At 34.8% G+C, this 25682-nt stretch overlaps 1 protein-coding gene across 1 annotated transcript in view; it reads right to left on the bottom strand.

Annotated features, from left to right (window-relative positions):
* Nucleotides 1-929: 929 nt before the first annotated feature.
* Nucleotides 930-25682, bottom strand: part of fsip1 (fibrous sheath interacting protein 1) — a 102928-nt gene continuing 78175 nt past the window's right edge. Inside the window, exon 12 of the mRNA XM_088925938.1 lies at nt 930-1234. Coding sequence (XP_088782064.1) covers nt 989-1234 — 246 coding nt within the window. The 3' untranslated portion in view covers nt 930-988. The remainder of the gene's footprint in view (nt 1235-25682) is intronic.

Raw genomic sequence — 25682 nt, 5'->3', positions numbered from 1 at the left:
ATGAAACCATACCTATGCAAAAAAGCAAAGCAATACACTTGTAAACGCTGCAAATAAATTTGCAGATAATAATAATATGCTAGTTGATACCCCCTCAGCAAGAAGATACATACCTTCAACTGACCCATCTACTTTATATCTTTTTATACTTTTTAATGTTGCAACTAATCCGATTCAAATTAACGTACATGCATTTGCAACAAATGTAAACCAATCAATAAATGCTAAATATTATGCTACAATAGTAGGCCTTGAGGATAGAAAAAAACATTTCAACCTAGTATTACTTCATTATGAGTATGAGGCTGGTCACCTGTTGAGGCTGGTATGTGTGGAATGTCTGCCTTTACAGACAGCCCATTGCCAGTGTCAGTGCTATAATAAGGCAGGTTTCCCGCCCATGACAAGGGTGTGTTTAATCTCTTTGTGCTGGGCACACCAATCATGTATGACCTCTCATTAGCACAGCAGTCAGAAATCACCTCCTTCTCTCTTGGCCTTCCAGTCTCTCTGTTGTTTCTCTTTTCCAAAGGACAGAAATACTTGTTATCTAAAATACTAGAAGCTTAAAAAAAGACAAATATTTTTAATAAATCAAAGTATAGTATAACACAGTATAACTAAAAAGACTCATTTTAATTACCTTTACATTTTTAGAAATCAGTTAATCTGAAACCCATCTAATAAGGTAAAGGAAGTACTTTTAAAACAGTAAATTCCTTGGCTAAAACAACACTTAAAAGGATTTCACACTTTCAATTAAAAAAAACATGTATCTTATGAGTCACATATTTTCCTCACCTCTTTCAAACAATTCACTAACATGTTTTAAGGCAGCAATTAAATGCATTAATCGTTTCTATTACCTTAGTATTTCAATCTGACTTTATAAAAAAAATGTACCCATATGTTGTATGTGTTTATCTTCAATGTTGCAAGACAACCTTCCAGCCATCATCTGTCTCTGCTATGAGTCATCATCATGGCACTATGGACTCTCTATATTTCCATATTTGCTTGTTTCGGAACAGTAAACATTCTGCAGCAGCTGAGAGGGGGTAGATAGCGAGAGTCTTGAACTAATCCTTGATGATGAGCTGGTGCTTGAGATGGCTGAGACAGAACCTGCACATAGGTCTTCTAACTGGCCAATACTTTCTGCCCTCTTCTGGGCCTGGATGCAATCCTCCAGAAGAGATTTTAACTGGACTTCAGTTAATTTAGGCCTTTCAGGCTACAAAAGAACAAAGAAATGAAGCTTAGCACATCATAATCATATGTATAAATCATAGAGCAGTATTTCTCTAAGCACTCTTCTCCATTTGAACACATAATTGTAAAATTCCTTCTAACAACAGTGAGGTAGAATCAAGCAAATGTATATGTAAAATAACATATGCATTCATTTTTCCAATATGTCTTTTTTGTCATGGTGGTGCAGTGGTTAGCCTTGCTGCCGCGCAGTACTGGGCCCTGGATTCAAATTCAGACCTGGAGAGCTATCTGTGTGGAGTTTATATGTTCTCACCATGTTTGTGTGGATTTGGCCCTGGTGTGAGTGCATGCATGTTTGTGTCTGTATATCCTGCCTTGTGTCCGTTGCTTGCCAGGACATTTATCCTGATTCTCTAGGGACCAGCATTTGTTCTTTTGGTCTATCAAAGCTGATAGCAAAAAAGCAATGTAATAATTAAACAGGTTATAGACTCCAGCAGTTGCTGGTACTCTTTATCCCACTGCATTTACATTTAATGTTTTATGGTGTTCTGACTAAGGTACGCAATGCACAGGCGGCTGCAGGCATTACTTTGCTTTTTCCAGGTTTTCTTCTCTGTAATGGAATATGTGTAGGTATTTGAAACATGAAGTTCTTTGGTCATTACAGAATCCCGATAGTTTAGAAGCTTGGCTGGTTTTCAAAGCTAATAGCTGATACATCCTGAACACTTCCATTTGGAAAACAGGTGGTTTTCTTGACGATACATATAAAAAAAAACCTTTTACAATGCTGTCAGAACAGCCTGTTTTTGCAATAGCAATCTTTCACATAAGCAGATCATTGCAAAAGGAAGTTTTCTTGATGACAGCTGAAATAGCACAGCCATTACGTCTGAGGCACTGCTGGAATGCAACATTTAAAAGAAAGTGTAGTTGTGAGGGATACAATTAAACCTTTGAGCTCAACTTGCAAACCAAATACTTTGTCACATATACTGTATGGATACAACTATATACTGTATGGTATATAATAATGAGGAATTCTTGATTGAACCACATATTTTCCTACTGTAAAAGATAAGCTGCTCATATCACTCAAAGACAAATTAATCCTACTACCTAGAGAAAATAAAGTAATATTGTACAAATATTTTTGACTATCAAAAATTCTATTCTAGTTGTGAAATTCTATTTTTTGTCACATTTTAAGTCTATTCCAAATCTTTTCTATACAACCTGTCACTTTCTAGGTATCTCCTTGATTTATATGGGTTGTCTTCATAATGGGTCTGTTTTTTAAATGTCATATACTGTTACGGTGTCTGCCCTGAAACATAAATTCTTTCCTGAATTCTCACGCAAGGTGCTGTTCCATTACTAATGCTGTGGTTTTTATTCAGATAATGATGCACAGTACACAGAATAGAAAAATAACAGTTAAAGTGTATCTATATAGTACAGTATCTTCTCCTACAATAAGACAGCTAGCTTGTAGCTACAGGGAAATGTTTTTTTGCAAAAAATTGTCTTCTCTTTCTTATATAAAAGATATACACTCAATTATTTTTCATTAACATTATTTTTTTAAGCCAAAACTAATTTCACAAGGTATTTTGAAGAATGTGAACAGATCATTATACATAATTTTGTAACCAAGTCCACTCTCAGTTTGGGTCTTTGAAGACAACGTTAAAGAAAATGGTTGCAACACAGACACTATTTGTTACAGACCTGTTGGCTCCCACTTCTGATGTTACGAAGATCTCTTCATCAAGTAAATCTATTTTTATCTTATCTTTAACGATGCAAACCAGACTACACAATAAAATATTTTATATTAATTCATTTAATTAGAATATTTTAATTAGAATACAGTATTTTATATGACTCTTGCAATGCAGCACTATATGAAATGTCATAAAATAAATGTGCCATTTCCAAAACAAAAATAAAGAAAACATAACTGAAATAATAATGTTTGCTTTCAATGAATAGCATCCAGACAGTGTTGTGTAGTCTTGGTTAAGTGTGTAATGGTATAAGACCACTGCAAAGTAAATTCTGACATTTACACTTCACAACTCAAATTCAGAAATGTAATGAAACCTGAGAAACAGTTATCTGCTTGTCTCTTCTGACAATGATTTAAAAGAGTCTTCAGTGCTAATGACACGCTGTAAAAATCAAAAGAGAGGGGAGGACAAGTTGTCCATTCAGACAACAACCTATAATTACTTGGAGAGAAGGGAGTTGTTCACAGCACAGCTGACACAGGACATTGAGTTCAATCTCAAGTATTAGGCTTCTCAAAAGCAGGACCCCCTGAACAAATTCCTGGCACTGGCATCATCATTTCTGGATACCCCTGCTCTTGGCAGCTGTCCCCCAGGGTCCTGCTTCTTGCTGAGAGACTTGACCTTCACCCTCTACAGGAAGATCAGCACTTTGTTCTGAGACCTGCCTCAGAGCTCAAGATCTCTAGGAGTTGTTTCTTCTTGGAGCAGTGTGGAGTGAAAATGAAAAAGTCTTCTCAAAGTTAACCTCCTAAGGATTTACAATATGTCAAGTGGGCAGGTAGTCTCACATTACTCTTTTTAAATTATTGTTAAATTACAGACTGTCAGCACGGCATGCCAGAATTGTATAACATCAATTATCATCAACTACACTTTTTATTATAAGTTTTAGTAGAAGAAGTAATGGTAGACAAATTAGTAGTATTACATTTATTGAAATTATAAATTCTGCTTATCATGGTTATACAATATTCTGAAAACATGAAACAAAATTTACAATAAACAGGTTAAAGGCTCATATGAAAAAGAAAAGAAAATAACTATTTTTTACACAACTGGCAATAGTTCAGAGAATCTAACCATAGTTAAAGGAAACTGCCCTTTCTTTTAATTTCCTGAAGTGAACATGGCTAGTGATTCCTCTGCATCTCCTGACTAAAATATGCCCTGTTACTTAATTGTTACATCAGCGTTGTCCTTTGATCTGTTATTTTATATTATGTGTACTGAACATAGCGCAGAAGAAAATCAAAGGTAAACCAAATTAAAAATTTCATAACGACTGAGTCACCAGCATAAGCCCAGTTAGCCTGAATTTTCATTACCAACCAACTAAAACAAAGTCTAGTCTCACTTTGCTCCTCTTTTTTTTTCTTACCAAGCATGTATAATCGCATGCTAACAAATGAGTAACTGTATTTGTTCAACAAATGTGATGACTACTGCTATAAAAACTGAAAGAGATTTCAAAATGGGTGTAACCATGTAAATGGTAGTTGTTGCCAAGGAGGTTTCCCTATAATGGCAGTCCACATAGCAAAAGGGATTACTAGACAGTTACTAAATTATAATTGTATACAGTAAGTTGATGGATATTCATGCCACGCCATTTGATATCCTTACAAACATTTTATTATATCCAGTATCATTTGGAAGTATATTTTACCCTTCTGTAACCTGCACTGAAAACATTTATCAAAGGTATTCTGAGTAGTGGCCAGTAATTGTATTGTGGATAAATCCAAAGCCCTTTGTTGCTATATTTCCTGTAGGACTGGAGGCTATGAAGTACAGGAGGTAATATCTGAGAAATACAAAACAAAATAAAAAGAACAAAAGATGACAGCAACAACAACAAAGGCAATTATGAGAAAAAAATAGTAACCTTTCTTTTGGGCTGCACAATCCTGTCACACTCTCACATAATCAGTCACCTAATTTTGACAATTCCCACGGTGCACTCCCACGACCTCAGTCAATCAGACACCAGCCCGATCCAATTCCCGAAAACGACATCCTAATCACCCTATCATGTCTCTCGCTTCTCACCACACCTTCTATTTAAATCTTCCTCAACCTGCACTTCACCGCTTGGTATTAAAACCCCGCTGTTTTCCTGAGCTCTTCACCCTCGAAGCCTTTGCGAACCCTCTCTTCAGCCTCTTTGGATGTCGACACTGCCTGCCTACCTGACTCCATCTTCGTCTTGCCCAATTGGATTTGTTCGCTACCCGACCTGCATAGGGTTCTTCACACCTCTCGTGACAAATCCCAATCTTCGGTTTGGTTCGAATTTGTAAAACGAACAAATGTGTATTCAGAAGTTATCTTACGGCTGTATCTGAAGACATCCTTTTTTTAAAACTTTGAATGTACCAGAAGCGGTTATACTGTAGATTCTCATGGGCTGCTTAAAATAATGATTACCTTGCAAAAGCAAAACACAGGTCAAGGTGATAATTCTAAGATATGTATGCCATTATTAAGTGAAATGATAGAATTCAAGATTCAGTCCATGTCCTCCAGTCCAAGAGGATTTTTTGGGCAAAGTAAGGAAGTGTTAAAACACGGTTTTCCACTGTCAGCTCCCAGGAATCTCAAAACTTTTGCAGGATAAGACCAAAGAGAACTACAGTAATTATAAAGAGTTTGTGAAGTCCAAAATATTTTTGAGATAGATTAAAAAGAAGATTCTTATCAAACATTTCACTTTGTTGCAGATTAGCAATAGTTAATTGTAATTAGATGATTTATCAAAAGCATGACTATGTTTTATAATACTTTAAAGACAAGAAGGAGACATGAAAGCAATCTGGCTATTCCAACTTCAGTTGGAATGACTGTTTTTAAAACCATTAGCCCACAGTTGTTTTTGTAGGAATACAGACATACGGAGTCTCGCAAAGGAAGCGTTTTTAACCTCAGCTAAAGCCCTTCTCGTGCCATGTCACACAGCAACCTCCCCCCCCAAGCAGCAATCCAGCTATTTCCTTGTGCTGGCCTGTGAAAGAGTTTCTTGAGGTGAAGCCCAGTGTCGCTGGCCCGCAGCAGTAAATCACTGTCAGAACTGATGAGAAACACAGCTGCTAGATTTCACCAGTCCTGGCATGGATATCAGCTCCAGGACTAGCCACTGTTGTCAACTTTTAAACTATGCCATTAATTTGATTCTACAGAAATACATCATTAATATAAACAAAAGATAACACTGAGGATCCATAAAATAATGGATCAACATACAGTACAAAACAAGTATTTCTTACTCTAGCTGTGCAAGAGAAACAAGATAGGACTTCTCTTACATACTGTAGCTAGAGAAAGAAAGACCTATTTTAAGCCATGAATAAGAGATATACAGTATACAGGAGATTTGATCACCACAAGCAGTATTACAACATTATGAGTGCTGTATGGCTGGAAAATCAGTATTTTAGCCATAATGTGGCATGAAAAAGAGCGATTGGATTCTACTGAACTAATTAGCTTGTAACTATAGTTTGTTAAACAATTAAAAAGAATTTGTATAGAGTAAATGACAAAATGTAAAAAAAATGTTATAAAATGCTTAAATAAAAAGATCAAACAGCTCCTATGATCCTATGATTAAAAATGTAATATGATTTTGTATTATATAATTTCTTACAACTTCTTTGTTTTTTTTATATTTTGCTTTTTTAAGAAACTGAAATTAACAACTGTTACTCAATCTATATCATGTGCAAAATGGACATTTCTAATCTGTCTCGACCCAAATCGCCACTGCACCTACACACTGATGTACAGTATTAGAATTGGAAAGGTGCAGACACGCTTCAAAGCAGGTGGCAGACTGACCTCTTCTTTCAGATTTCCAAACAGAAAAAGGATAGCTTGAGTTCTGATAGACACAATGCAAATGTACTGTATAAGGAACTGACTAAAAAAAGCTTATAAGGGAACCTACCCTTAAGTCAATGTGTAGCTTGTATGCCTTTGTTGGGGTTATCAGTTTGGTTTTAATGTGCATATTATTTGGAAATTAATTATTTCCCAAACATAAACTAGAATAAACTCAACACCTACTCACATCACCTACTTCCATCAGTACTCTGTGAGAGCCCTGGGATGTAAAGGCTCTGAGGATATCCCCTCTGACACTAGTAATCCCAATCTTTTGCAACATTCATAAACCTGTATCAATCCACTGAGGACATCAGGAATCTGTCCAACAGTCTGCAGCCTTTCAGAACAAAGAAAATTAAATTCAGCTTCTGAACAGAAATGTCCCAGAGTAGTTTAAGTGATTAACAAGGAGAATATGTGTCTACCAGTTGCATGCTAATCAACTGAAAAAAAAAAACCACTTGAGTCGATTAACTTAAAGCAAATGTTTTTATGTTTGTATAACTATGAGATCTTTCCTGTCTATGTGGATTTTTGTTTTCATTCCAGACATCTGTAAAATCCATCCATTTTCTAATGATTCAGGCAATTCAGGATCATGGGGCAGCTGGAGCCTATTGTATCTCGGCAAGCAATGGATGCAAGGTAAGGTACACCCTGAAAGGGACGCCAATCTACCTTAGGGCACACACAGTCACAAACACGCACACACTCACAATAGGTTTCCCAGATGCCCATTAACCTATCAGTGTGTCTTTGGACTGTGGGAGGAAACCAGAACACCTGGAGGAAACCCACACGAACAAGGGGAGCACATACAAACTCCACACAGACAGCACCCCAGGGCCGAAATTGAATCCAGGGCCCTTCTTCTGTATAACGTATCAATTAATCTAACTACATATTTTTGATATATTATAGATATATTGATGCATTACATTAATTTCCCAAATATTTGCTAATTTTAGGAGAATACATTCTCTAAGTACACGGAAATCAGAAATCCCACTCCTTCCAAGTCTGAATAAAGGCAAAGGAAACCTGAAGCTACAAGACATATTTAAGTCTGATGTGATCCAGTGTCTGATAAGAACATAACTCAAGGACATGCTAAATATTAGAGAGAAGTGTGAAAATCATAGATCGCACTATCCCTTAGGTTATGGTAAATGTGTGTTTCATGTAACAGAAATCAGTTGAAAATACAAGAATCATAACTATATTTCTTTAACCATTGCACTTTCTGTTTACCAGGTATAATTCAATCAAATATTATTGTATTTAAAAACAAAATATTATAGCAATGATTATGTGTTTGCAGTGGTAAATGTAAAGAACTATTTTATATCCACAATACAAGACAAGCTAAGTGTAAGATATTTTTCTTCTAACTGTTTTTGCAAAGGAAAGAAACATAGTCACCACAGAAAAACAGAATTAAACTACTGAATTAATTTATTTATGGCTTTTTTGGAAAGTAAAAAGCACTGATATCAAAACCTACAACTTCATGTCTACTGAACAGCATGCTCAGAAACAGTAATTAATGAACAAATGCGTAAAATAAAGACTATATGTGAAGTTCCCCCACCTAATTCCCCCACCACACACACAAACACACATGTTCGCCATGTTGTAATGTTTGCTGCAGGACATGATTTTACAGAGATCAAAACCTGGATTATAGTGACCTTTTAAATACTTAAAAATAACATTTTACTTGTTCTTCACAAAGGACAAACTTTTTGCCTGTTGCTGCATTCCACAGATGCTGTAATAAGTCAAAATTTCATGACACAAGCACACCTTCTGAAGACCCATCTGAAGGACTCATTGTAAGCTGACAGTTTGACAGACTGCTTCGATCAGACTAAGATACTCTTCCCCAGAGCGGTGACTCTGGTTGCCCTAGAATCACATCACTCTCACGGAAGATAAGCTCATGCAGGTGTGGAATAGGACACCAGCTGTGGTCTGCAACACAAATCAACTCTTTTTATACCTTTCAGAGCAGAACAAGGCAGCTGTACCAACCGCACAGCATAAATTAACGACCTGATGTCAAGAGACCCTAACATCACCTACAGTATCTTATTGGTCTGATGCAACTACACTGCAAGGGGTATTTTTAAGTGCCCTAGGCCAGGTAGAGGGTTTAAGTTTATTAAAAAAGACAACATGTTAGAACATATTGAAAATACAGAGAGTTTTTCAAGAAATAGACTAGTACTGTATACAGTATTCCCAACAGAGAGGTTGGTGGTGCACTGATGCTTACGTGAAACTCTGTTCTTTCCAGGTATGAAAGGCAGATATGCCTGAAAAGTGCTAGAAAGTAGAAAGTTAGTAGCTCTTACTGCTTTATCCAATATGGTGTTGTGAGGCTGCTGGAGCCCATCCTGGTGCAACAGGTGCAAGGCAGGGTACTCCCTGGACTGCACACCAGTCCATCACAGGGTACACAGACAAGAACACATACATTCACATCAGGACCAATTTTACAGAATCCAATTAATCTATCAGTATGTCTTTGGACTGTGGAAGGAAACCAAAGCACCCAGATGAAACCCATGGTAATACAGGGAGACCATACAAACTCCACGCAGACAGCACCCCAGGAATCAAATCCAGGGCACCACTGATGCAAGGCATGAATACTAACCACTATGTTGCCATTAAAAGAGTGAAATTTTTAAAACGATTATAGCTGTGGAGTTATGACAGCTTTTAAGCATTGATAAATGTAAGTGTACTTATTTTACTTTCATATGCATAATTCAATATTAATCCATTGAAAGTGAACACTCTAAAAATGAGGGAAATAACTAAAACAGTAAGAACAGATTGCTAATGCTTACCTGGGAAGCTATTCTCTGTAATCATTATAGGAGAATCTAGGGAGAACTTTGATATGATTGTTTTTAATAAAAAAACTCAACACTCATACAGTCAAGCAAATTGGTGAATTATTTTTTTCAGTTTTCATGAATAAATCGGCCTCCAGTAGTTGTGCTTTTTACTGGCTCTGATAAAATTCCCTGTTGTGCAACTGGAAAATTGCAGGCTGTATTTAATCACACAGGCAAACCTAATTTCCACTTCCTAAAACCGATCTCTGTACAATATAATGGAAAGCCATGGCAGATGCAGGATACAGAGGATGCCCGAGGCTTGATAAAAATACAGCAGTCTCACTTTCAGTCTGCATATTGTGTTGAAGTATGCATCTGATTTACAGTATGAGCACCGAGCAGGAAGCAGCAGCTCAGAAATTCTTCATGGCTTTCAACCCAATGCTATAAGCCACATTTGCTCTGCTTTAGTTTTTCATAAGAAAAAAAGCTTTTAGATGTCTGTTAATTTTCCATACTAACAGAAACCGAATATTCCGATAGCCTATCGTCAAACTAACTACACAAGTACAGAAGATTTAGAGTATGTTCTCTAAACTATGCCTTATATTATCAGAAACAAAATATTTTGCTTTTTGATGCTATTGTAATTACTATGAATTCTTACACAGATAGGATGCTGAATAAATCACTTCAGTGTTGTTGGTTTAACACTATGTAAAGCACCATGAAAATCAAATTTCAGCTAAACTGAATATGAAAATAAAGAAAAATGTATTCAAAGTGATTTGAGAAAATAATCAGGACTTATTCGAAGTGTAAATTTTAAAAAAAGATACAAAAAAAACTGTAAAAAAAAGAGCCTTGATATTTTCTCTATTCTTCAGCTTTTAAGTTTCATAAAGTGAGGAATCCAGTCATTCAGAACAGTACAGGGCAGGCTCTCCCAATAGGGTTTTATAAGAGCTGATGAATTGCTTCTTTTAGATGACTTAATCATGTTTTCTCCCTCACTGTCTGCAGTCTTTCTAGTGTTTGGCAAGCTCACAATGTCATTATTAAGGACATTAAGGTGAAATACCATCTGTCAGCAGATATCAAATTCAGGTTTAACACAGAAACAAAATAACGAAAAAAGCATTATCCTAGCTCATTCCCTATTTTTATTTGGAGAAACAAAAATGTACGAATATATGGCTTCCATACAATTTTGAATTACATTTATTTTAATCACCTCTACTAAACAATAAAGATCCAAAAATATATCTGAGTTTAACTGAAAATTGTAATATCAGTCTTACAATTATAATAAAAAACTGTACTGAAAAAATAATTCTGGCCCCTTAGAAATAGATATATTCCTATTTCTTTGAAGATAACATGAAAACATTGAGGTGCTTTAAAAACATAAGTGTACCCAATTGAATACCATAATTGGCAAGTTTAGCATACTGGCTGTACTGTGACTTCAGTGGTTTACAAATAGAAATTGTTTATATTCAAATTGTACAGTTTAAACACTATATGATATATACATACAGTAAGCTAAGTCCCAACAATACAATAAAACTAACACACTATATTCCAGAATAACTACATTTTACAATGTATTATACAAGGCTATTTTAATCTAAGAATTGAAGATACATGTTCCAAAATACATGGATAAAGGACATATACATTAGTATTTTCTTAATTCCTATTTCTGGCTTCAATACATACCACCAAATGATTATTTTCTGGATCTTACCCATGTCTTATACTGTACACGTTACATGCCAGATCAAAATATAATGTGATTAATGCACAGCTTTACAAAATTGGGGTGATAGAACTGTGAGTGAAAGTATCAGATAAAACATCTACATGTGCAGCATTAAGAGACGTAGACATTTAGAAACTTTAAATTACATTACAAAGCCTGTCGTGGGTGAATAGATCATGAATTGTTTTAATTCCTGTGACTAGCAAAGAGCTTTTTAGGACAATAGAAACAGACATAACCCACTGTCACATTCACGTCATTCCACAGTTTACTGACTGACACTGCATCTTCAATAAAGTGTCAGAATTACACCATTTTCTGCTCTCTGAATTTCTGCCAGCCTCCATTACCATTCACTGCACACTCCAACTCATTGGCGTCATAGACTATGGCACACCATTGTTTTCTCTGATGAAGCACACTGCTGTGGGAACAGCAAGTGCAGCCAGTTTTTTTGTTTTTCAAACAAGGACATGGTAGCACAATTCATTGCTATATTAATTAAGCTGTGCCATTAACTGCATTTCAGAGTCATTTTCGAAAATTCCTGGCATGGTACAACAATCAAATATATCCACCCTTAAACCAGAAGTAAATCCATTGCTTAGATCATTGACCACGTGGATATATTGTAGTAAACCATGAACAAGGTACAGTATGTTGTGGATTAGTAACGTCAACCAATGGTTGACAAATAAATTAACCATTTATTAAGAACAATTTTTATTGACTGTGCAGTGGTGGGCAGTGTCATGGTTAGTAATAAAAGACTGATAATCTGTAGAATAATTCTGGGGCAGTAACAGTAGATGACAATTCTCACTTCATCAATTTAAACTAACCCCAAACTGCATTATCTTCAGAATGTGATTTTTAGATTAGTAGGAGTGTTTAAAAATACATAAGCCTAATTAACAAGTGGTTGATTACCACATGAAATGTGTACTTATCTTGAGAAAGGAGCAGATTTATACTGAAAAAATTCTGAGTATGATTATTTAAATCACAAAACTTTCAAAAAGAATAAAAACGGTATAAATACATGCTAATGTACTGAAGTATTGATACAGTGCCTTGCAAAAATATTCAGACCCTTTTACAGTTTTCACATTTTGTTACTAAAAAGCAGCCATGACACTTTGAAATTGTAATTAATATTACTCATATACATACATACTGTATATTAATATTAATGCATCTCAAAGCCCAAATGGACCTACTGTAAGTGATTACTGTTAACACCATCCCTACCGTCAAGCATGGCAGTGGCAGCATTATGCTATACTGTAGTTCTGCATCTTACTTCTAGGGATTGAGTAGTTTGGCAAGACTAATGGGAACATAGATGGTACTAAAATATTATTTTATGCATTATATGCATACAAGTTCAGTGATTTCAAATTAAATACCACCTTTGTAAATTTCCCATTTCCTCTTAATGTTCAGCAGTCATATTAACATTAAACAGACAATAACTGTTTTTATTTTTAAAATAATGATTTACTCAAATCCAACTTCGCATTTGTTCAAGATGTTTTTGAGGAATATTAATGCTTTCAAAGCATTATCTTGGGATATCAGTAAAAAAAAATACACAAGTTCATAATATAAATATTTAAAATTCATAAACACATTTTAAAAAGTACTACTAAGCAGTTGTGTCTAACAAGAGATCAACTGATATTGGTAGAAATAAAACAAGCCTGAGCTTGTGAGATGCAACTCTTCATAAGAAAATACTTTTTTTAATCTAACTGAATGTTTCCTGGTGCAGTGTATGGGGTGCTTGCAGAATCTTTTATGACAGACATGAAATATATTGTCTTTCTGAATTTTACTGGGTTAACAGATAAACAAGCTAAAAATATTTTCAATGTGCATTTATAAGACTGTCTTAAGGACATTTGTCTAAAACTCTGCCTACAGTACTAATAAACATGTAACGTTCTGGTGCACAAATGAGAACTGCATCAACAATGAAAAATGTAAAAGGATTTGATTTCTTTTTTTAAAGTGTTCTTTAATTTTCTTTTTTTCCTTCTTTTGGTAAAATGATCAAGGCATTCTGGATCGATGTGTCACTGTGGGTGTTGTGACCACCGTCCTGTGCACTCACAATATTCAGCCTTTTTGTAAGCCAGGCATACTTCTCAGGGCTACTTTACCAGAAGGTATGCTGCTCATGTTACAAGGTCAATGACTTGAGCACATACTTCTATTTGACCAACTAACCTCGGGCACAACTCTCATAATAATGGATGGAATTCTTTTTACCTGCCTCTATTCAGATGTATTTAATGCAAGAGTATCTGGGAAGTTCACAAGTGCAATGTTAATAACAGACTCAGCACAGCTGCAGCCTAAAATGTATGTGTAATTTGCTTGATTTAAAAGAAGACACACTTGACTATATGCCTAGGAGTACATTTATAGAAAAGCATGTAAACAGTGTCTCTTGAAAACAAAGTAATAAGCCTCATTTCATCAAAAACAAAATTTATTTGTGAATAAAAATTTCTAAAGTAAACCTATCATTACTTATAGTTACTGTAGATCACTGTATCAATACACTGCCTCACTGAGAAGAATGACAATATTTTTTTGCTATAAATCTCCAGCATTATATAAAGAATGCAAGAACAAAATTATGATTTTTCCAGTATTTATTTTGCTTTCAATTCAAATGAATGAAGTTCTTATTTGGTTTATGTTACTTCTCTCCATGCACCATAAACACATATTGTCTCTTCCCAGATTTTGAATGATTTCTCTAGCTTTATAAAGACATTTTACAAAGCACCGGATTGAAGTGTACCACAGGAAAACACATATATAGTACAAAAACGAGAAAATGTTTTTTTGCCACTTCAATGTTTTTTTGAGATGCAGTGGTGTATGAAGTAGAAATTAATAATGAAGAGTCAGTGTATGTGAAATAATAAGTCAATAATAAAGGTATAGCTTAAATCAGGTATAGCTCAAATCAAGTGGTTAAATAACTGGGAAACAAGTAAACAAGTACGGAGTTTATGGCAGTCCTCTCCTATATAATGAGCAGTAACTTTGGAAACATTTCAGTAATTGATCATCTCAGTCTGTAGAAGGTTAGAAAAAAATTCTAAACATTGCTCTGTAATAACATTGCCTCCTGTCTCAATTTCACCAAAGAGCTCCTGGATGATCCACAAGACTACCACAACTACCAGACTATCACAAGGCCACGGTGAGAAACAGTTTGTATGGCACAAACCATGATGCCATGTTGCCTTCCAACAGAAGAACCTCATTTCAACCATTAAGTATGGTGGTGAAAATCATTAATGGAACCAAGAATATGGTGCTGTATCAGTTAATTCTTGAGGAGAATGTCAGGCTATCCATTTATCAACCAAAGCTACAGTATCCATTCATCTACAGTACAGTACTAAAGCTGAGCCACAGGTGGATTAAGCAGCAAGAGAATGATCCTAAACATATATGCAGATACTTGAAAAAATGGCTGAAAAAGAAATGTTTCATTTTTGATTGGCCGAGTCAAAGTCCTCAAATGTCAACAACATTCCAAGTGCAGTGCTTTGCTTGTAGGGGACTGGAAAGTTTGCTGTTCCCCTGGATAGGCTACACCTTCATCTGGGAGTTTATTGTGGTGATGAAAATACTGTCCAGAATAACTGTGAAGAAAAGTTGTAGAAGGTAAAGGACGGACTCCAGAGGAGGAGACAGCTTCTTTCACAATTTTACTCTATACTGTACAGTATAGAGAATGCTTATAATTAAATCATTCTGGCCCCTTAGAAATAGATATATTCCTATTTCTTTGAAGATAACATGAAAACATTGAGGTGCTTTAAAAACATAAGTGCACCCAATTGAATACCATAATTGGCAAGTTTAGCATACTGGCAATGGACAGATTACTGAACTAAATGTCCCATTCAGCTACCAGCAGCCATTAATCTAGTACTGTAGAATATTATCACATGCATGCACTAATAATCTTTTCCCATGGCAGCAAACACCTGGAACAATTCCAAACAAAATCCAACAGACTGATCCTAATAAAAAAAACTCATTTTCAAATACTTGTATAATCTTGTAGCTTTATCAAAGACATCTGCAAAGCCCTCATTGCATTCCTGCATGGGTGCTTCTTTAACTTGAAAGAGGGAAGCACTAAAATGTTCATGGATCACTTTTTTTATTTGGAAATAAACAAAGAATCCCATATGAACAGAAGCAGGATGAATTAAATAACACATTTGAAAACAAAATGTAGTATGCTTTAGCTTAGTGCCTTTCAAATTCCCCTGTCTCTTACACTGTGTGTTTAATAACTCTTACTGTCCAGATGGAAGGTACATATACTGTATGAAGGACATATACTGTATGAATTATGAGAAAAATTGAAGTCACATATTGTGCTTTTTTCAGACCGTCTGGCTATGGGTAATAAAAAAGGCCTGTATGTCAATAATAACCCTTCTACCACAGCCTTTGTTTTTATTTTGATTCCAGAATGGAAATATTGCATATATTCTACTCTTTTTAGTACTGTAGTTTATTGCACAAAACAGCTTTCCCTTTCCTTTCCCCTTTTAATATTTTGCAAGAAATGAGGAACTAGTATGCCAAACAAATAAGTGAGGATATCCTTTAAAAAAACAGTGCAATATATTACTGTAAATTAATCCAGGATATAATTCATAAACTCAAAATCAGAACAAATTAAAACTATACTACACATAATGGTTTGTAGAATAATTGGAGTTAATAACATTCTACTACGTCTAATTTCCTAAATACTGTATAGACAGTATATACTGTACACTTACTATAAAGTCATTCACTTTTTCTAAAACCTCAGAACCTACAGTATACTTTCAGAACCCTTCATTATAAAAACACCTTAGCCAGGACCTTGAACAGGAAGAAAACTAAAATTGTTTCCTGGACTCTGGGAACAGTAACTGTTTCTTCATCTTTTTGAGCAAATACTATGCACGATAAAACTTGCACTATGCACTAAAAAAGGATTAAAGCCATAAGGCAAAAGAAAGTGCCCATGATAAAGGCTGTTCGCATTTAACAGAAGAATGATTACTCCTTCTGTGAATTCACAGCTAAAGAGATTTCAGGGTACGTAACACTATCAAACAAAACTACCTGATTTGATATTGGGCATATCTGTCTACACAACAATAAACTGATGTACAGGACCTTTTGTTTGTTTCACAAATATTTTCTACATCATGTTACCATAAAAACAAATAAAAGCATCTGGAAGAAAGACTTCAAAAGCTTTCTCTGTTTATGTACTTTTTTTTGCAGAGATGCGGGATCAGACACATTTCAGAGGGCAACAGGGTCTCACAAATTTCGTTCCAGCTAAAACCTCTGTTACTTTATTGGGCCAGAACAAAATTTCAACCCAGCCACCAACTGCAAATTACATCTCAACACGATGATGTTTTTTTGTTTTCCCGAGGTTTCTTGTTTTTACCCAGAGGAAACCTGCCATCAAGTACCAAGCTTCTAATTCACAATTGACGGGAGGTTTGAAGTTTTCTTTTAGTAAGGGGCTTGATCTCATTATAGAATTTGCTTGAATGATAAGTAATAACGTTATCCAGGCTGGAAACAGCTTTATAGCTACTGTAATTTGAATCATTCCTGGCCTCAACAACAACAGAAAAGGTTTTTGCTAGCAATTAGATTTCTTAGTTACTTGAGAACTGTTTTAGGGCATTAGGAACAATAAATTAATATTTCATTATGCTGGACTGAAGCAATCTAAATGAGAAAAAGCATAAACTATATTTTGGACTATTTTAGACATAGATTTACCAGGATCTTTACAATCTACTTACAAAGTTAAATGACATTGAAAATCTTGGACCTATATTATTTTTCTTCTTTAGTTTTAAGTTCCCATGATGTTTCACATGACTGTAGGGGACAACAAGTAACAAGAATGTGTACTTTTCATCCTTTAATATCTAAACATGGCGACAGCACTGTTACTCTGTACATGTGTAACACAGCTGGAGAGTGGTTGGGAAAACATGGCTTTTCTGTTTTTCAACCCTTCAACTCCTAAGACTAAAGACTCATAAGACACACTAAGATTTGTGCCTCACCAAGCTCAAATTCCTAGAATCTTTCCTGACTAAGAGAGTTAAAAACGTTTTTTATTGTTTGGAATCCTTCTGCACTGAGGTCACTGAACTTTAACCTCTTTTAAGTGGGTCAAGGACAAAACAGACCTAATCAATCACTTTTATAGCTTGCATGGAACAATTAATTCTAAAAGCCTGGGGGTTAACTGCTTGCTGAGGTATGCCAAGCTATATTTTCACCAACACTGCAAGTTCCTAGTAAGGTGTTGTATTTGGCAAGCAAGTTAAGAAGCAACTCCTTCCTGGAGTGATATGAGAGGACTTTATCTAAGTCTGTAGTTTTAATTTCCCTTATAAAGTTTTAAAAGCCATCCTGTATTTTATTTTTGTTTAACTTGGACCAATGAGTAGATACAAAGTAGCCCTGAGTAGAGTCCTCCTTGAACTACAGATCAGATTGAAAAGACTGTACAAATAACCTTTTTATAAATCATTAACTTCTATAAAGCATTAAATTAAATATCCTTAGGTTCTTAATTGAGACATTTATCTCTATCCTTAAAACAATAAATATGAATAAAATATCTACAAATTCAAAACGAGCCATAGTAGACTTTATTCATGATTTCTAAAATGTCCTTAAACCAAATAAAAAGACACCATTAAAATAATGTCCAAAACTTTTTAATTGTGCTGCATAAGTACATATAATCAAAGTAAAGCATTGACACATTAAGGGAATGAAATAAGAATTAATTTATTTAAAAATCATGTTTATATTGTATTAAAAGGGAAGATATAAATTGAGGCTTTGACAATCCACTGATGTTAGCAGAAGCATGATGTACTACACAATCCATCATGGTTAATGACACTAGCTGGGAGAACTGCTGACCTCAGAGTTACGAGTTTAGACAAAAGGTCAAGATTGCACCTAAAGATATAGATGAATGGGATTTATCTTGATACTATTGTGAATCCAGAATGGGTCATTTTTTAACACTAAATACAAAATACACAATGCAAGTATGGAGAACGGTAACTTTAAAATGCTTTAATAAAGACTGACATTAGAACACTGTTAATACACTTATCATCTTCATCATCTTACACAACTTGTGGACAAACTGTCTCAAAATTTAATATACTAATGTTAGTGGGATAAAACATTCACAAGGAAAGACAACAGGGGAAGAAACTGGAAAAACTGGATTATTAATGGGATAAGCAATCTACAATTTAGAACACATTGATGAAGTATTTTGTTTGAAATCAGAAATCTAGTGGTTTGTCTTTTTAGCTCTAAATGAAATAAAAAGTAGCAAAACTAAGGTCAGGGATTATTAAAATATTCAAGGCATTAATTGAAACAACTTTGAATAACATTCTCATTAATATAATTCGTTTTAATTGGATATGTTTCTATATTGGCATTTCATTGTGTACAAAAGGTCTGTGCATGTACAAAATGTTAATTGCAATCAAAATGTTGAGCTATCGCACTGAAGGTGCTTTTGAGCTTTTAAAAAGGGTGGGAATGATTACATTTCCATTACAAATTGACTGGTGGTGTTTACGTGAGGTACTAATGATAGATACAAATACTAGTAAGATTAATGTCTTATGGAGAAAAAAAAGAAACTAAATATATAACTGAACGTGGATAGCAAAAAAGCCCTGAAGCTCACCAAAGTGTGAAAATCATCAGTCTTCTTGTCCAGACACTAACAAAGGCAAGAACATCTCAGTGGTGCTCTATACTTTCACTTATTTCCCAAAGAGATGAAAGCTCTCTTTTTCCCATCTGCTTGCAAAGGGATTTACAGACCAAGAGCAGAATTATTACCTGCAGGGCTCGGCTTTTTAGTCAATCCACTTGCATTCTGTCTCGCATGAAAATGAACACATACTCACACAAATCACTGGAATGTTCCTGTGCCTCTCCTAATGCTTCTTGATTCCCCCCAATGATGCAACATTAGGTAGAAACAGGGGGCTATTCTAGCTCTCTTCCTCAGCTCAGCATGGTGATGCTCCAGGATTTATTCACCACAATTCTCTTTGAAGCTACTCCAAAGGCAGTAGCCTTTCTATTTTATTATTCAGAATACAGGACCAGGACTTGTTTCAGAGTGCACTGTTGCACATTCCACACTTACTGTTTTTGTATACAGCAAATTGTTTATGGCTTTTCTAAAAGTAGGGATTACATATTATTAACTGTATACTGTATGTAATCAGGTTCATATTACACACTTAATTACAGTAATGTCATCTGTTCAAAACATTTTTTTTTTAATTATTCAAGCTAGGCACTCAAAATTATTTACACAAAAAGTATTTAACAATTATTACTGTGCTAAATATATTAAAATATAAACAGCGCAATGCCTAAAGCCTCAATATGTTCAGCTCTTTTGTGCAAAAAATTAAAAAAATTAAGGAATAGCCTTTTTAAGGACTACATAAGTACTGGTTTTCTGGTCCTGAGATCAAACAGCTTATAATGAAAAAGTAGGAAAGCTCTCAAAATTACAGAGTCAGATGATAAAAGTGTTGAAGTTGAAGATATTTTCAAGGGCATTTTAAAATATTTAATGGGAAGATAAGGTACATTTCTTTTCTTTCATCTACCTTAAACTATCCATATCCACTTCTTTTAAAAGCATGTGTTTATTTAATTCGTTAAGTCTTCCTTTTAAAGCCTAAAATAATATGCCTGCAAATTACCTCTGCAGTTTGACCACATATGTATTTAGCTTCAAGTCACTTGTCACTCTTCATACTCTATTGTAAATTACAGGACTGATGAGTGCATGTCAAACTTGAAGAAACAGGCTGCCAACTGAAAAATTACAGCCCTCTTAAGATGCTTTGTCTCTTCTTCATTTTTCCTCACTCTGAATGCACATTAAGTATCTACTTTTTATTCTCTTTTGATGCAACAAGAGTTGATTTTCTACATCTGTTTACCTAATCGCTGTTAAAATACATTCATTTAAGATTAAACATTACTTGTGAAGTAAAAACTGTAAACAGTAAAAAACTGTTGTCAAATACATATTGAGTAAATACATTATTTTTTATCTTGAGTTAAACATCGTGTTCCACTCACTTATCATATACTTAAGCAGAAAAAATTAATTAAACAAAATAACCAGATAACTGATCGGAAAAAAGATGATCTCTCCCTCATCTTTTAATCTTTTTTAACCATCTTTTTCCCTTCAGTATTAACTGAATGTAGATTTCACGGTATCTAATATTTCAAATCTGCTTCGGATCGGCAGAACTTGAATGGATAGAACTTTTGTTAAAGCATTTGTTAAATATGCTTAAACTTTTCCCTAGATAAATATGTATCCTGTGCTTAATGCAGACCTATCATTTTGCTCTTAATCTATACAAAAAGCTAGAAAACTATTAAAAATAACTGTTACGCAACCTTAGATTCCTAAAATCATAAAATAACATTGTGCTTAGATTTTAACAATAAAGTTCACACTAGGAGAATACATGCAATATTTAAAACACTTTAGTAATCCATTATTTCCTGTTTAATTAAATTTATGACAATTCTTATATTAAAAGATATAAGAATAGTTCCGTTTTTTTTATTTTTATGTGGAGTGGTTTTGCCCCTTTTCCATATCAATTATTTTTTAAGTGACTGCCCATTCAACTAATTGTCCACACTGAACTAATTTTACCCAACGGACCTGGAATTTTACAGTCAAAGCATGTTTCAGATACTGTACAGTCTGTTCTAGCTTCAGTAACGCATGACAGGTGTCATGAGGAGCTAGTCTGAAATATAAAATTCATATTTTTAAAATATTTACTGCTGTAAAAACAAAGGAAAGAATTACAGGCATACTGTGGTCTTTTAGAAAAGCTTTACTGTTACTGCTTCAGAAAGATGGCCTTTGTGGAGACAGCCTGTCCTCCATTGCTCCTGGGTGTGGAATTTTAAGAGGATTAAAATCATCTCATTGGCACAGCTGCTGAGAGAAAGCCCAGGTCTGATAGTGCTACGAAGGCTTTTACTATAGAATTAACAACACTAGTATTTCTGTTTCTATGCATCAGCAGGGGGAAGAATTTTACATTTCTTGCAATTTCAAGAATTCAGCAAATGCTGTCATTGTAATGTAATTTTTATTGCAATGCACAGGTTTCTCATTTATTAAAATATCTAGTTTTATGTACCCAGTTTTGAAAAATCTTTTTTCTTAAAAATAGACAACAGCATGGTATCTTGAGTTATAAAGTACAATACTTCAAATATCATCACCCCCTAGAGCTTCCAGGAGTACGTAAGCAAAGTACAAGACAAAAGAGCTCAGCACACAACCGAATACTATTAAATGAAAGGTCACATGAACACAGGACTTCATGTGATATTGTGACACAGCCCACTCTGTGACTCTTCCATCTTTGTAGAACTTTTGTTTTGCTTTTTGAAAGGAACATGAGTGCCAAGTTATTTTATCAGTTTAGGTCAGGTAAAGAAAATTGAAATATTCTTTACAAACTAAAATTTGTAAGTGAAGCCCTAACACCCTGAGGGTGACATACTGTACAGCTGGCCATTTGTCTTATATTTCTAGGGAAGTACTATGGCTGTGTGCCGTTAGACATCGAAGGGCACGGTCCAAGATGTTTTTGAAGTTTAATGCACAGTGGTTAGGCAGTAATCTTAAATTAGATCAACATTCCAATTGAAGTCTGGCTTCAAAGTTTCAATACTTAAAAGAGATTAGCCTTACACTTTTGTAGCTACACTTCTACAAAATTATAGCCGAGCTGCGGCAAGTTGCTTGATATTATTTCCATTTTTCAGCCAAAATATAAACATTGACTTTCCCCTTTTAGATTCATTTTTGAGCATTTACATCAGTTTCTAAACTTGCATAAAGTAAACACTCCATGGAAACACATCAACACAAAGCTGTGCCTATGGAATTTCCTGTGTACTTCACAAGAAAGTGTTTATACAGTAACCTACTCTAGTAGCACTGAGTTTAGTAGACTGAAGTAGACTAGGCCCTACACAGCTGTTAACATTAAAGTTGATTTATTAAAAGACAATCCAATGTTATGGCTTTGTGTTCACTCTGCTATAAAGTTCATACAGTATCTACATTTTTGTTTTGCTTGCAGAGCGCTTTGGGAAATCTTTAAATAATGAAAAAAAGACACTACATTCACAGCACTGCCTCACATTTAGTTGTTTGGCATTATTCTACAACATGCGGATTAACTAAGTGAAATATCGATGCCAAAACTTCAAAAAGTGCTAGATCCTTAGTAACATTCCCTTAACACATAATATTATTAATGATAATCCATTACATTGTCTTAAAGTTATACTAAAACTCATAGAAGGGTATCAAAAGCTATTGTGTTGTCCAGTGCTGTTTATCCATCTTTGCTTAAGTCCCACAACACAAGGAAGTACATCGTAATTGATTAAACCTCCAGTGATTCATTTACAGTAAAGTCTAGTTTCAAAAAATAAAAAAATGGGTCACAACTGACGTTGTATTAAGCTATGATAAATTAATATATATTTGTTTTCAACACAGATAAATGGAGAGTACCCATAGTAATTATTATCAGTGTTGTGTAGTTTGTTAGAGTTGGGGCCTCACAGTCCTAGCATAAAGGGTTTAATTCTGTTCTGGCACACCTTGTGTGTGGAATTTGAATAGTCTCCTTGTATTCAAAAGAGATATCGATTAATGGGCTAAATTGCTCTTTACATAAACAGCAGGATTGGGGCTCCAACCTCATTAATACTGTATATCCTATCTGGTGTAGCTCTAATATAATTCTACAGTATAGGTATTGTACAGTATATCTGGGATACAGATCAGATGAAGAAAATGACTAATATTAAAAATTATGGATTTTTAATCAAACATAACTCTAAGTAATCAAACGTAAAGTTTGGTAATCTGTTTAATATTTATATGTGCTCACAGGATATCCCAGTGACAAAGAAACAAGCAAACAAAAGAGTATCAAATAAAGAGTTCCACAAAACAATTACTTTTGACAATATAAAAGTTAAAAAATGGAGGTTTCAAAAAATAGTACAACAGTAGAAAGTCTATTTGGACATGAGGTCCAATAGGATTTCTTTGTCTTATAACCTCAGTGTTAACCAGGAGGTACTATTCAAAGTGGAAACAATCAAGACTTTTAATCTTCTTAGCTACCTTTTCCTTTCACAAACATTAGTGTCCAAGGAGTCAGATGTAGCCACCAGACCAGAAACAGCTCAAATGAAGTGCTTGTGAGGTTTTACTCCTTTGTTATCTTTTTTTAATTGTTCTGCAAACTTATTTGCAAGTGGAATACACAATTGCTGCCTGTGTCAGGATATTAAAATCCTCTTCCATTCAATTATAGAAATGCCACTTTGTGGCTTTGAGAAAAGACGAAGAAATCCTTTACTCTCCAGATTTACCAGATCACAAACCTTGTCAATGTTATCTTTGTAGAAAGTCCTAATTTTGGCAAAGGCCAGCTATTATATCTTTAGCCACAGCAATTACCATGTAAATTTAACAGCTAAACAAGTAGAGCAAGGCCAGACCTTGTTTGGCTGTAACCAGGTAGCAGCTATTGCAGTGTGAAACAGGCATAAGTCAGGCTGATTAGGTCCAGAAGAGAACATTTAAGGCCGTCTGCCTTGTTTTCTTCCTCTTTTCAAACAGCTTTAAAGTAAAATGAAGCTGTTCAGCTGCTGTGTGAACCAAGGGATGCTTCTCCACAGAGAGGGTGCTCTACATAATTACCTTCTGGGAACAAATTCAATAAACCAAGGCCAGACACAACAAGGCTTAATTTTGTATGGGATGTAATGGTGGTAAATTAAATTAGATTTTGCCTTCATTAGTACCTTAAATAATATCTAAAGCAGAAAGACCATCTTTAGTTTTCTTTCTTTAGTATTTTTCTGTACATTAGGCATATTCAGTGACAGAAGAGACATTGAAAGAAGTAGGTTTTACATTTGCACAATCTTATGTTATGACTTACAGTACAAATTACCTGCTATCTGATTCTAAGCTGTAGCACTGTAACTGGTTCATAACCTCTGAATCTTAAGACCCATGATACATTTTAATTACTGTAATTACATGCTTAGGTCCATTTTATATCATTGTATACTGTACGATTGCATCATTTTTAATTACTCTTCAATTAAAGAGACCTTTATTTTCACAGGGATGGAAGATTTTAGGACATGAATTTAATATAATCAAGTAGTGTTTATTACTGGTTATACAGTAATATTGTTTATTAAAATTCATAACAGGGCAACACAGTAGCATGGTACTTAGAGATGTTGCCACACAGCTTAATCTATTTCATGCTTTTATTCAAAGTGACCTACATTGGTACTCATTTATACATTTGCGCATTTTACTGAAGCATCCGAGTGAAGTACCCTACTGGAGGATACACGAGTATTGTCCCACCCAGAATGTGGGTCTACAACCTTGTAGTTACAAATGCAGAGGCCTACCATCTACTCGACTGCTACCTATCTGCAGAGAATGTATTTTCTCCCCATGTTAGCATGTAATTTTCTCTGTTGTTGACCCCAGACACATGCTGGTTAAGACTAAATGGTATTCTAAATTGTCCTATTATCTATGGTCCTGCAATATACAACTGTCCCATCCAGGTGGTGAGGGGTCCTGTCTTCCACCCTGTGCTTTCAGGACAGGCCTCGACCATCATTCATAAGGACACCTGGCTTTCTCATAAAGGGTGGATGATACAATCAGTATATATAGGGCACTTCATAAGTCAAAATTGTTGTTTTTTGCAGTATACTTAAGCAATTCAGATTTGATGTGAAAAAATAGATATGTGGCAAAAGAGCAGATTGTCACCTTTATTTTCTGGGTATTTCTACACATATAATTTACAGCATGCTTAAATGTTTCAGAATAATCCCAATTTTTGTGTTCCATCCATCCATTTTTGCTGAGCATAAGTACTGGGACAAAGTAACTTAAAGTAACTGACTGAC

This window comes from Atractosteus spatula, chromosome 9 (assembly GCF_055471065.1).
Source record: "Atractosteus spatula isolate fAtrSpa1 chromosome 9, fAtrSpa1.hap1, whole genome shotgun sequence".
Lineage (NCBI taxonomy): Eukaryota > Metazoa > Chordata > Actinopteri > Semionotiformes > Lepisosteidae > Atractosteus > Atractosteus spatula.
The sequence above is the reverse complement of the archived record's forward strand: the minus strand, read 5'-3'. Positions and strand labels throughout refer to the sequence as shown.